The sequence below is a fragment of the Ascidia mentula genome, chromosome 7 (genome assembly GCF_947561715.1).
Source record: "Ascidia mentula chromosome 7, kaAscMent1.1, whole genome shotgun sequence".
NCBI lineage: Eukaryota > Metazoa > Chordata > Ascidiacea > Phlebobranchia > Ascidiidae > Ascidia > Ascidia mentula.
Window position 1 is genome coordinate 5,484,512 of NC_138572.1, and position 14,165 is coordinate 5,498,676.

The window sequence follows — 14,165 nt, forward strand, 5'->3', positions numbered from 1 at the left end:
ATGATTTCGGTTGCCGCGGGAAACCCTGCATCATCACAACATGGTAGGAATATGTCGGACGCCACTGCCATGTCGTTTCACAACCGAGAACAGGTATGATTTACTGGTTTTTCTTTATATCTTATTGCATTTATCATCTTAACGAAAACAATGACGTATTCGGCTGCGCAAAACATATTTTCAACAATGTACGACTCCTCAATTTACCAAGAAGAGTTCAACCTGTTCTTTTCATTTATTCCGATGAAATCAACGCAACTTTCGTTTTATTCTTTGGAGACGCTTAGTAGTGCAAGAAGCGAAATGTCAGAAAAGTGCATTGTAATTCTGAGTATAAAGAGACTGGCCATATTAAACATGACAGTGTTAATAGCAGAATTTTAAGAAAACCCGTGAGTTGTGTTCCTGCATTGTAATGTTTCGTTATTTTTCACTGCAAGAACAGAACAGATCAGTAACTTATTAAGGACAAAATCACTGTTTAGGTTTTAGTTTAATTTGTGTCAAAGAACCTTTTATCGATTCTGGTACAGCATGTATTTTTGATGACCTGTACGACCATACGCGACGACGTGCAAATGGAAAACGGAATACCACAGACTCTGTTCTTACATATGCCGCAAGCAATGGTGTATCTGAAAAGGTGTAGAAGCTACGCCCAACTTGTAGAGATTATTTTTATTCACTGTTTGATTTAGTGGAAAATAGTCTTGCGCTGTTTAAATGGTGAAAATATTTGTTATCTATGGTTACATGAAAAATATGAAACAAACGACTTAGGATTATTTACAGGAGTTATTGAGTCTTTGGTGGTCAAAAAAAGTCTGTTACTGAGTCTTTGGTGGCCATAAAGACGCCAAAGAAACAAACTTTCGTATGGTTTCTTGGTTAGAAATAATGTTGGACATGGTGTTTGAAACACTGCCCATGAGCTGTAGCCAAAATTATACAAGGCTCTAATGGGGAATAAAGGGCGTACCGCGCGGGTTTGCACACAATAAAGCTAATACAACCACCATGTTTTACCTCGCTATAGAAATCAGTTTTTTAACAGTCTTTGAGTAAATAGTGCATTATGTGAATTGACAAAGATCTGTACTTGTACGAAACATTTTTTTTCGTACAGGGAAGAAGTTGCACCAAACTCAAAATATTTCGAACAGCGCATTAAAATTGTAAATCCAACGTTAACTTATTTTTTAATGATGGAAATTTTGGACCGTGGTATCTTGTTCAAATGCAATGTATTCAATTCTCTATAATAACGGGTGCAAGTTTGTGTTCGAGTTGGGAGAATTTAACCCCGAAGGAATTGCGGTCGTATTACAAACAGATGTCGGGGGCGCAACTGTGACGTAACATTGTCAAGTGTGAAGCCACAATAGAGGAATAGTTGTCAGCTGTGACGTAATAGTATTTTGAGCTTTTTGTTATCATTTAAATTCCACTAAATTGTACGAATTAAAAATTATATTCAACAATCAATTCAGAAACATTTGTATTTTGTGCAAATGAAAACTACCACACGGATGAGCAAGATACACAAGAAACAAAATAGCATGGACAATGACAAAAACAGAAAGGTGATAAAAAATAGTTTACGGCGATAAACGAATAAACTTGGTGGCTACAAACATAAAAATGCACCAGTTTCGACGCGCTTTAATTCAGGCAAACGAGGAACTTTCTGACAAATTGATGGATGTGCGTGGGCATACAGAAAAGCTCGGACATTGGTCGAACCAGTAACTAATCACCAAGCTTTACGTGGCTTCATTCCCAGGCGATTTGAACAAGAGGAGGCTTTGAAAGTCCCTCGGGAAATAGATAGCATGCATCTGGAATCATTCTGCGCTCATGTCTTTTGCGTCTCACACACGTATACGACGTACAAGGTAGCGGCGTGGAAAATTTTTGCAAAGTACGTTACGGGTATTTTGTAAAGGAAATGGGCGATGTCGAAGAAAGTTGCAGGTTTAGTACAGATTGCCTTGCACAATTAATTTCTTAGAATACGGTGCAAGGGAAAGGTGTGAGAGATTTAAAAGACTCTTTGAAAAGCAATAAGAGATATAGGAAATGGTTATTCGAGCGTAACAATACTAGCAATGTTTTCTTTTTGATAAGTTAGTTTATTGTCAGGTTGGGTTTACTGCAAACAACGCTCTTACATAATGTATTTGTAACGTTTATACGCATACGATCCGACTAAAACCGAACGCTATGATTGTTATGAATTAAGTTTGCAAATGCAAAGGCGTTCTTGGTTAGCACTCATTTGGAAACTTTATTAAATTCTTGTAATCTTTATATCCGGATATAGTTGCCCTCGATTTAGGAACGATTTATTTTGGTCAGAAATCGTTGTGAAATTTTAGGCGAAAAAGGAGGGACGAAAAATAAATGGTTAATTGGCAAAGTTAACTGCGCCTGAGTAGCCCTCAAGTCCATTCACTAAACCAGTGCTTCCCAACCTTTTTCATTTCGCGACCCATTTTTAATGCAAGTTTTATTGTGCGACCCACAATGAGATATGACCAAACGAATAACAAACAATTATAATGCAATAATTTCGTGATCTAATAGAAAACGGTAACATTTAGAAATGCTTTCGCCACTCACAAAACCCATTGGTTGGGAGGCACTGCACTAAACAGTCGACTGATGATTTGTACAACGTTGTTGAAAACCTATAAAAACACAATGCTCTTCGGTTACGTTGTGGTTTTAACGACTTAAATTTAATTCAAAACACATATGTTGTCGTCATTAAGACAGAACAATACGCATAGTCGCACGGATTACTTGAATGGCAACAACATACGAATCAATACAACAGTCACGTTACAAAGAAAGAGGTTTGGTGATAACTGCGCAATGATTCAATATTGATCAATGCAGTTCAAGGCACGTATGTCAGCAACGTTGTTAATGTCAACGTTTCAGAAAAAATAATTTAACAGTCAAGTTCATGTAGAGCTTTTGTTCAGCCGTTTTCAGGACTTGTATCACAAAAATTTTAAAGCTCTATAGAAAAGACTACGGCGTGACATAAAGTACTTGGACGCACTCTTCCAATGGTTTCGTTTGTCACTTAAGGGCCGGTACATTTTATGCACTATCTTTTACAGAACCTTTTACAGAACCGTTTACAGAGGTTAACTAAAGAGCAAATGTTATATGTTGCTGTTGCTGCCATGGATATTGTGGTGTGGTTAATCAGTTCTTCTGGCACAATTAAACATACACTAACTAAAAAGCACTTGCTAGTTTAGTTAGTTGCATAAAAGTATTTTAAAGTAACCCTAGACTTAAAATAATGAAAAAAAAACGAATATGGTTTAACTGTACAGGTTGTAGTCGTATTTACCACGTGTAACTGTTACCTCGACGTTTGTAGTCCGCAAAGCAACAGAATTCGTCAAGCGAGGATGGTAGACTAGGCAAGGAAAGCTTACGACGAAAAGACGGGGGATATATGATGCACGTCAGCTCCGACAACATGGAATCAAATAACTCACCAAAACAGGTACTTTCCCAAAAGGGCGATTCGGTTATAGCTATGTGGCCATACGCTGTGTCACGTTTAAAAAAGTATACCCCATACAAAACACGAAAGGAATCTGTTCGTTTAAAATAAGCCGCTTCTTTTGATGTAGCGATGGCACGAATCCTCTGAAATATATAGGTTTGCATGCAATGCCACAATAACTAGAACTTATGTAAGACTTTATTGTGTTGGAAAAAAACAAACAAGTTCCCAGGGGAAATATTGTGTTTTACACACAAAAAGGCAAACCGCTTGCAATACAAAAAAAAACGAAGGCAAAATGTATGACTTATTTAACACGAGGTAGCACTTTTTCGATTGGCTGCGCGGATCCAATACGAGCTGTCGTGCGTATATTTTTCCGTTTTAGCTCAACATGAAAGCGAATATTGCCGTGATCAATAAAATCAATGTAAGTCACGTCGCGCCCACCAAGACCTGTCAGTGACAAGTTGTAAGAAATGCGATAAACAAGCCAATGTCGTTTGATGCTGTTGCTTTCATAGCTAGAAAGCAGTACTGGAACATTTGTTACATATATGTTTGCTCCATAAATGCTCCTATTTTAATTTGTGTTATAGCACTGTAGACAACATGTTGCTATACAGGTTGACACTAAATTGTAAGAAAACAGCTACACTTTATTGCTGTTGCATAACAAAGAGGATAAACTTGTGTGCCACCACGTATAAACATGCCAAAGGACATCCTAAATACATTGGAGCACACTCATTTTATCGTATCCATGTCTTATAAACAACATGACGTCTTACGCTAAAATCGTGCGTATCCAAAAAGTATAAACGTAAGTCACTTGAGACTTCACGTTCTTTGCTTGCGATTACTCTGCAAACTAGTGCGCGGTTATTACTCGATGTCAACAAATATTTTGTTCAGTCAAGTGTACAATATTGGAAGTAGCAATCTTTAAGACATGCTGGCGAACGTGAAAATTACCCGATAAGGGGTTCAATGCACACGATTGATCGGAAGGCAAAAAGGTCACTGCTAGTAAGTGGGCATATTCCAAACACAACATCCAGGATATTACGAAAGTAATTGTCGCTTACTTTCATTCATTTAAATATATAATTTTAATCAGATTTTATTATCATTTCTTTATGTAGGATATACGATTTTGTCAAAAATGTCGTTCCCAAGTTTGTTGTTCAAACCTTACGATTTACTTCAGAACTCCGGTCGAATGAGCAGAGACGGGGGAAGTAGGGGTTCTCCCAGCAGTCCCCTTACTTTCACCCCTAGTTTGGTGGGGCGGAAGTTCTCGCGCGGACACAACGTCACAGCGGAGAACCCAAACGGAACAAGCCACCTAAACTCGGATTCGAAGCCGAGGCAATTTTCTTCAAGAGGAAAAGGTACAACATACAAATATTCAAGTTTTATTTTATTTGTTATTTTTAAGGCGATTTTTGTGCAGTTATTGTTAAAAACACAACGTTTCGCGAGTTGAAGATTTAATAAACGAATAAAGTCCTTAAAATGGAAGAAGCATCCTTAGGACTTTTGTCTCAATTTCTTTAGCAATGATAATTTTTTGACAAATATTGCATAATGCTGCTTCCTGTTTTAAAACACAACAATGCCGCATTATGGCTTCCTGATCTTCCGTCTACCGTTGTGTTTTCTCCGTTGTCGGATACCTAAAACGTTTCTGAAACGAAAACAAAAAAACACTTATTCTTCAGAGCTAATCAACGTCGCCGTGCAAACCGGTGCCAACACAGAACTTGACGAAACAGACGAATCAAAACTAGGGGAAACCCCCGTTCAGGGATCGGGGACCGTACTGGTGGACATACCACGTGATCTCGCTCAGTGTGACGATCACTCTTGTCTGCATCTGCTCCAAGGTGTTGACGACGATGGTGAGTTTGCTAGGTTGATTTTTACGCATTTGACAGACTGCGGTGGCGGCATTTGCAAACTGAAACTGCGTTAAAAACTGCGATGGTTCGGGAAAAAGGCAAAAATAGCTGTTTTACCATTGGGTTTTTTTTCACGCTGTACATTAGTCTGAAAATCTAGTCCGACTCTTTGCTTTTGATGCCAAGATTACGCGAGCAAGCCGATAGAAGGGCCGCAAGATAAACGTGTCATGTTTTGAAAATGTTTTCTGGAAAATAAAAGAGTTCAGACCTTAAACCACAGTCACAAGAAACTGACTGTTTCTGTCTTTTGACATCGAAGTTACAAGCAAAAAAAAAACAGCGTCTCTGATTTAATGTTAGTTGAGGTTCGCTAAGAAATAAAATGCAAAGAATGTCTGTGCGTTATTTGCAGTTGGAAGAAGATTGACCTCAGATATATTTTTTATTTTAATCCATTGCGAGAAACGCGACGACGCAACCATTGACAATAGAGGATCAGAGCCAGTATTAAATCAGGTTGAATTCTTCCCCGTTCTGGCACCCAGAAATCGTAAAGGATTGGCTTAAATCCTGAACGCCAAGATCGGTAGTAAATAACCCTACCGCTTTGTTCGCTGGCGCTAAATTATTCATGGGTAACGAAAAGAAGCCCGGGATGTTCTTGATTGCTTGCCTGGCAATTTGCACAAAGAATTACTGATTTCAAATCCACCAAACTAAAGCAGCAAGGAGGTGAAAACTTAAATTATAAAATTTAGATGTTTTTTTGTTTTTTCTTGGTAAACAAGACCTTCATTAACCATATTTCACACGACATTTGATCATATTAACGCGAACGCAAGACTAATGCAATTAATGATAACTTTGTAGTTAATTTTGTAGGTTGAAACCTTTTCCCATTTTTGTATTTTGCAACTACCCCTTGCTGGAATACACCTTTAATGAAAAAGAATAAGTACGGAATAAATCCCAAAAAATTCGTTGTACCAGCAGAAGAACCATACCGTAAACTTATCATAAATTTGCTAACTTCTTTTAAGAATTCTAATATAATATACAAAGGCTCGACTGGATTCAAAGAAGGTCGATAACGATTCACGTCAAATTGTTATTTAATCATTTTATTATCGATTGTGAGGTTTCGGAATTTAGTTAATGCCAATTCATTGTTAGGAAAATAGGAGTCGAGAAGGAAAAATTTGATAGGATTAGGTATCGCATGCATTATTTCAGGCAAAACTTGGCAAAGTTGTTGTGCGAAATTATCACTACTTGACCAAATGCAAGACATATTGAGTAGCATCCTCTGTACAATGTTACGCTTATTCCATTGCACCTTCATTTGTCATTGAACACAGGACATTCTAATATAACTCTTTTGTCAATGTTTAAGGTCTTTGTAGTACGTTTGACACCTTGGTATTTTTTTCAGAGGGCAGCAGTGACAACTATCATTCGTGCAGCAACAACTGTGTCTGCTGCTTACGTGTCGTTATCAACATCTCGGGTCAGATATACGAGACACAGATAAAAACACTCCAAAGATTTCCTGACACTCTGCTCGGTCATCCAGAGAAGCGGAAGCGGTTCTACGATCCAATCAGAAAACAGTATTTCTTCGATCGTAATCGACCATCCTTTGACGCCATTTTGCACTTTTATCAGGTATGCTTTTTTCTCGGCTGTTAGGATATAGTGCAGAAAATTGAAAGGCTTCGTTTCACAGTATTCTATACTGACAGAAGCCTGTTTTACCGAAACTTGAAAATAACTAAGACTGGCACCGTGCCATTGTAATGGTGTCATATAATAAAGATGGCAACTTTAGTACACACCCAGACTAACTCAGGGTTTATGACAAGGTGTTATAACACAAGTGTGGGGCTATATTACGTCAAAAAGCATTGGTAATGTTTTTGTGGTACAAATTTGCAAGTAAATCCATTCTTCTTGTGCCTTGTATATAGCAACGACTCCTTTTCGTAATTATACCCATATATTTATATGTATATTATATTTTTTTCATAATTTTGTATCTAATTATATTCATGATGACTTGTGCATCGGGCTAGCTAGCAGGTAGATTTGTTGTGGAGGTTGTGTGTTACACTATCACGTAAACCTATAGTGCGGCCGAAATTGGAAAGCTGTGACCTTCATGAGAGCACTTTACGCTTATAATTAAATTGAGCTCCTATTAAAATACGTTACCTCCCTTCTGAAGTTTACGAGGTCATCCGTATCACATCAATCACGATAGCAAAGTTCAGCCGAAAACCGCATATTTAAATATTTTGAAATTCCATTCAAGTCCAATATTTGGTGTTGTAGGTGCAGAAGGGAATACATGCATCGCACAATTAGCGATAATCAGCAATATATCAAAAACACTGTGTTTTTTTTCAAGATAAATTATACGAGGTTGCATGAAACACTACGGGAGTTTTTTTTACAGTTAGCAACTGACATATTGAATCATAACATAGGTATATTTTAGGTGTAGGCATGTTGGATCAATTAAATCGCACACGGGCCTAAACCAGCTTCATGAATAGCCTTGGCGTTGTTGCAAAGGTTCTCTGGTTGTTTGCCAGTAGCCAACCTACATTAGGCCCCTCTGCATGCCAAAGGGTGTAGAACCAGGTAACCCCAGGTCATTTGCAAAGGTAGCTTTGTGTTAAAAGCACTCCCCATAGACAAGGAGTGGCTATTTTGGGGGTGATGGGCGACGCACGATGCCGTCGGCCCATGGGATGTGGACGTAATGCTTTTTCGACCTGCACGCAACAACGCTAATGGCATGTTCGCTCCTGTTATTTATGGACCTGAGGATTTGGCGATGTATATGTTTTGGTACTTTGAGAGCTACGGTTTTCCGTGCTGTGTTTGTGTGCCGTCGTACATTAATTGACACAAATTTTTTTCAGCATCAATTAAACTTTAACGTGTTTTGACGAAAAACTTCAGGTTGGTCCCAAAGGATAAAACTGGCCATTAGACCAGTTTATTTTTAACAGGGAGTTCATAAACGTGTTTGTAAGACATTTGTCTGACGTTGCATATTTTGAGAAAAATAACCTTAAAAAACGATGAAAAGTTTGCAAAAGAGTGAAGTTTACGATGGGTTACTGGTGCAATAGACCGCGCAAATTTTACCATGTTGGATAAACCAGAAAAAAAGAATTAAACAACACAAACACCAAAGCTGCATTTTCAAAAAATTGGACTGGTCACGTGGGCCATTGCGCCAATGAGCGACCGCAGCTTATAATTTATTCATTGTTGCTGATTCAATTAATTCTCTTTCAAAAGTTCCTTGTTGCTCAATACGATCGATTTTTGGATAAACGAAAATCAAGGTACCAACTTAAGATTTCTGCAGATTAGTGAAGTGGGTCGAGGGTTTTCTTGATAATGGTGTCTGGGTCAAAGTTCAAATGTCAAGTGACGTATATGCGTATTACGGTGACCCATTTTTCACGGTTATCTTTTTATGATCTCCGGTAGCATATAAGGTCAATATGATTTTTGTTGTACACAGAGCGGGTGCCACAATATTCCAAGATCTTAGAGGTCCAAAGACCTTGTTAATGCTTGCACTTGTTTTTTGAAATTATACCGGATATAATGACGAATACTTCACTGCAACCTGAAGATCGATAATAAACAGTCAATATGAGTTTTATTTGATGTGACATGCTAGTAACTTTATTATTCACCCTTATATTTCACATATCGAACAAACGTGTCACCTACATATTTTCCTTCATATTTTGCTTCAAAATGATTTTTTTTATATATTATATTTGGCGAAGGATGCTTCGTGTATGTTTTCTTGGCAAAACAAATTTAAGTATTTTTTGATTGATTGCAGAGCGGAGGAAGACTACGGCGGCCACTAGATGTCCCTGTTGACGTGTTTGCGGACGAGATAAAGTTCTTCCAGTTGGGGACAGAGGCAATGGCCAAATACCAAGAAATCGAAGGATACATATTTGAAGGTAAATTAATAAGACCTGTCTGCACGTTACCAAGACTACGAAACGTAAGAAGTTGCATGGGAGCAGACCACGTGGCAATATTTTTTATGCAATTCCCAATATTTCGACCTATTATGTTCTATCAGTGCCGTTTGCGTTGACTACCACTTTTTTTGTCAAATTTATTGTATGTATGAGGTGTACGGGACCTAATTCACTAACCTTGATATTAATGATAGTATTTATAAATCAATGAACTGGCATAATGCGCTCATTATCTTCAATAAGTCCTCATTGTTTTGAATTTGGAAAAACTTCCCACAAAATTTGGTCGAAAAAAGAGTAAATTTACATTAAAATTTTTTTCTCGTGAATTTGAGAATGAAAAAGCAAAAATAAAACAGTAGCGTGCATCTATCTATGCTGGATCCCAAACATAGAATAATGCAAAACTGGGCCCAGTTTCAATCAACAAAATCTCTGTGACTTTTACGTAAATATCCTTTATCCCGTTAACATTTTCATCAAAGTCCGGCAGCCAATGAAGTTAATTGATGGTCTTTCACGACCAAAGCTTCTTGTTTAAAGTTTCGACCGCTTTCGGATCGCATCGATTTTGAAAGGTTTTCAGTTAATTTTTTTGTGCATTTAAAGCTTCTCGCGGAGCGGTTTGCGCCAAATATCGACCAGAGGGGACCACCCCAAAACGAAACGACATGAAAATTCGCTTAAAAATGTGGGTCGCTTTAGCACTGAGAGTGGTAAATTACAACATGGACAAGAAACGTTAAACGACTTTTTAAATCCGAAGCGACTAAAACAAATACAATATATTATAATCTCAAACAATGCAAAAAAACAGTACTTAAAAAAGTCAAAAATTGAGCATTTTAACATATAACAGTTTGTCACAGGGCTAGTTGGTATGGGGGTAAATACGTCACCGGTTCATGGAAAATGAAAACTATTTCTATAACTGGTTTTCTAGTGCTTTTGTAGAATGGTTTTCTGTTCGCAGAGGAAGAATATAGAGAATGTGGGGACGGGTTGTCGCCACAGATGCTGGAAAAACGAAAAGAAAAACTCCCAGATAACAAAATCCAGCGCGCGATTTGGATTCTTTTCGAGAAGCCGGAGAGTTCAAACGCGGCTCGCGTCGTCGCCGTCATATCAATAACAGTCATTTTTCTCTCCATCATTTGCTTCTGCTTGGAGACTGTCCCTGACTTGCAAGATAAATGGATTTTAGAGGAAGTCGAAGTGCCCGTTATATTCAACTCCACAAACCACTCTCTTGCAGGATTCAATAACAAAACGGTGATAAGGTAGGAAAATTGCCCAGTGGATTTGCTGTGGAGTAGCTTGATTGTTAAACCAAAGTAAAAATTTGACTTGAAAAACAGTTTGAGTTAAAAAAAAGTAAATACACCATTACTTATATATGTAACACAGCATGACCATTAGTGTGTTTGATAGTTTACCCAGCGAGCTATGACGTCCTCAATTAATGTATTGCCCAAAATTCCCATCTTTCTAACTTAAATCCAATGCATTTCCAACATTTAATTTCCTATAATGTAATTGTTTACAAGAAACAACACACCGCTTTTACCAATATATTGTAAAATCGTCCAAGACGCCTGATCGATAGAATATATATATTGCAATAACCTATGCAGTTGTCATTGGGAGATCTATGTTTTAAAATATTTCTACTCATACACTTGAACGCAAATTCGCGATGTTTTTAACATCACCGTAACGCAAACTGACAGAAATACTTAACAGGTGGGCAGGAAATGCAACGAACCCAGTGCGGATCGAAAAGCGTCTACGTCATTTCACGAACAACCCATTCTGGGTGATTGAGACCTTCTGCATATCCTGGTTTACAATTGAGGCGAGTGGGAAGCGGTCATTAATAATGCAGAAACTCTTATGTGTTAAAGCTTTGCGCACAAGAGCCGACTTTGAGCACTTGCATTAAATATTGATACTCGGAGGCTGTGATTTACAACACCAATGGTTTTTGAATGAGACGCGCTTGAGAAAATAATCACCACTAGTGACCCACTTTTTCTTTCATTTTAATCCTCTTTATTGGGTATACAGCCTTGGTAACAGGGGCATGTCCAGAAATTTTTTCTAAAGGGGGCGGTCACTATCCAATAATCCCTTCTACGAACTAATGGGGATTATGAACGCTTGACGGGAATACGTGTGTCAGACAAAAGTACGCTGGTGATGAACGGAAAGCAATCTCAAGACAATCACTTTTTCTGCCACGTTAGAGATTTTTGCAGGGTTATAACCAGTGGTGGGATTCAGAACCGTCTCACGAAATTTTATGAGATCAGCGAACCGGTTAGCATCACTGGTTACTGTCAATATGACTTTTTGTAACACAACCCGCTGAAAAATATGACTTTTGTGATAGAACCGACTGACAAAAAATTTGAATCCCACCACTGTTTTAAACCTATTTTAGGGGGGTGATCACCCCATTCCTCTTTTACATCCGTCCTTGTTTGGTAAAAGCAAACGGTTTTATGCAACCAGTAAAAACTTCAAATGTTGTCTCCTTCGATATTGAACGAGAGTCAAAGAGCTGAAATAGTAATAGGCGTTGGCTTGATAAACATTTCTCAGAGTGATTTTGTAGCGTTTACACCAAAATAAAAAAAAGAAAACTTCTACGTCGCATTTAACACATTCTTTCCTTTTTACAGCTGATGTGTCGTTTCATTACCTGTCCGCGCAAAACCCAATTCTGCTTCGACGTTCTCAATATTATTGATTTAGTTGCTATTGTACCTTATTTTGTCACCACGGCTTCACAAGCGACGTCAGAAGACAGTAACCGTAAGTCAAACACAAAGTATATTAATGTAAACCATTTACAGCGCGTGGGATCTGTGGGCTGGAAGGTCAACGTTTTTATTATTCTGATCAAAACTGGCCCCTAACCAAACCTTTTATAAATAAAGCAACATAATAACTATTTAACTACCACTTTGACTTGCGAGTTAATCAGATCAAAAAATAATTAGAAAAATAAGTCCATTGTAACGACTTTTCTGATGCGTTTCCACAATCATCTTGTTTTTCCGTCTTTGTCTACAAGCAATAATTTATTATTGTCGTTTATTGCAGCTGCCAATGCGAATAAAGGAATCTCGTTGGCTTTTATTCGTGTTGTTCGTCTTGTTCGAGTCTTCCGAATATTCAAACTTTCCCGCCATTCTACGGGATTGCAGATACTCGCCCAAACCCTCAGGTCGAGTTTCAGGGAACTCGGTCTTCTTCTTTTCTTCGTCCTGATCGGGGTAGTTCTCTTCTCAAGTGCGGTTTATTTTGCCGGTAAGTGTAAGGTTGATCTAATCTACTTTGTTTCTGCTCGGTTTTGTACAAAAACTCGCATCTAGAATTCAGTGTGACTGGAGGTATGTCTTAAAGATCGTAGTTTTCGATGTTCCTATATAAAAATTCATCAGTTTTGGAACTTAAACAACAAACAAAGCTTTGTAGCTTGGTAAAAAAAAGGGTTTGTGTCCTAAATTTTGCTCTAGGTTGGAGACAGAGTTGGGTCTTTTCAAAGCCAGTAGAATATCACATCACAGTGCGGTTCCTGTTTCAGAAATCGACTCCGGTCAAACGACCTATTTCACCAGCATCCCCGACGCCTTCTGGTGGGCGATCGTTACCATGACAACTGTGGGATACGGCGACATGCATCCGATCACGGCGGCGGGCAAAGTTGTGGGAAGCGTCTGTGCCCTCACTGGCATCCTATGCCTCGCCTTGCCCGTACCAGTCATCGTCTCCAACTTCATGTATTTCTACCAAAGAGCCGTGGCCAACCGCAAGAGGGACGTGTTCAGATGATTCGGATATTTTCGGATTGTTTCGGATTTACGAACGCAGTAGGGAGAAAAGTATATTTACAGAGAAGTTTGTGACATATTTTTGTTGGTTGTATTTAAATCAACAAAGACGACGCGACGAGCAACGTACAATGCAGTGAAACATTAGGTATATAAACCAGCACTTAATACTGAAGGCTGGTACCAGGCTAATTGAAAAGTACATAGTTTTATATCATATGTTGTATGGTTATTTAATGTTCAAAAAGGGTGTAAATTCCACACAATTGTCCTAAAATTAAGTTTCATTCTACAGAAGAAGATTTAATTATGCACTGTGTTTGGAGGAAAATGTTTCCTTCGGCAACTTTATTTGTGTTCACGGACAATCTTTCATTTTGCAATTTTCTATTTATTGCGACGTTCGCACAGTTTCTGACAATGCTACAGCACCTTGTATGTAGCATTAACGGTCTTGGGTAGCGCGCATTCAAACGGTTTTCCAGGAACAAGATATGCTCCACCTCTTTATTATTTCCTGATGAAAGTAATGAAAACCTTATTTGGCAGCAAACTATGAGGCAAAAAACAAGCTTGTGGGTCTAACTCCAAACAGTAACACATTTATTTGGTAAAAACACTTAACCCAATTACTTTCTTTAGACCTCTAGATCAAGTCGCTTCAACTCTTGCCCTGGCCCATAGCGCCACCCTGCGTATATTGCGCTTAAACGAACAACTGCTGTTTTTTTTTTGGCGTCGTCGACGCGTTTGTTCTTACTCTTCCGTGATCTTTTTGCGCTTGCATATATTCTCACCCATATTCACGCCACGGATTGTTGTATCGAAACTGAAATAAAGTTTAATCAAGCACTTGCTCTTT

General features: G+C 38.3%; 1 protein-coding gene across 1 annotated transcript; it reads left to right on the plus strand.

Annotated features, from left to right (window-relative positions):
- LOC145907874 (potassium voltage-gated channel subfamily A member 1-like) lies at positions 1 to 14,107 on the plus strand. The gene is made up of 11 exons (XM_082994972.1): positions 1 to 93; positions 3,401 to 3,529; positions 4,743 to 4,926; positions 5,257 to 5,436; positions 6,872 to 7,104; positions 9,314 to 9,440; positions 10,438 to 10,744; positions 11,208 to 11,319; positions 12,149 to 12,281; positions 12,573 to 12,779; positions 13,057 to 14,107. The coding sequence occupies exons 1-11, from the start codon at positions 1 to 3 to the stop codon at positions 13,302 to 13,304; spliced, it is 1,953 nt and encodes a 650-aa protein (XP_082851098.1). The 3' UTR covers positions 13,305 to 14,107.
- Positions 14,108 to 14,165: the final 58 nt, after the last annotated feature.

What these genes read in the sequence shown, in the direction of transcription:
- LOC145907874 (XM_082994972.1), top strand. Translation starts at nt 1, where the DNA reads ATGATTTCGGTTGCCGCGGGAAACCCTGCATCATCACAACATGGTAGG. An exon ending in CGAAGGATACATATTTGAAG is followed by an intron (nt 9,441 to 10,437) that starts GTAAATTAATAA and finishes TTCTGTTCGCAG; the next exon opens with AGGAAGAATATAGAGAATGT. An exon ending in TATCCTGGTTTACAATTGAG is followed by an intron (nt 11,320 to 12,148) that starts GCGAGTGGGAAG and finishes TCCTTTTTACAG; the next exon opens with CTGATGTGTCGTTTCATTAC.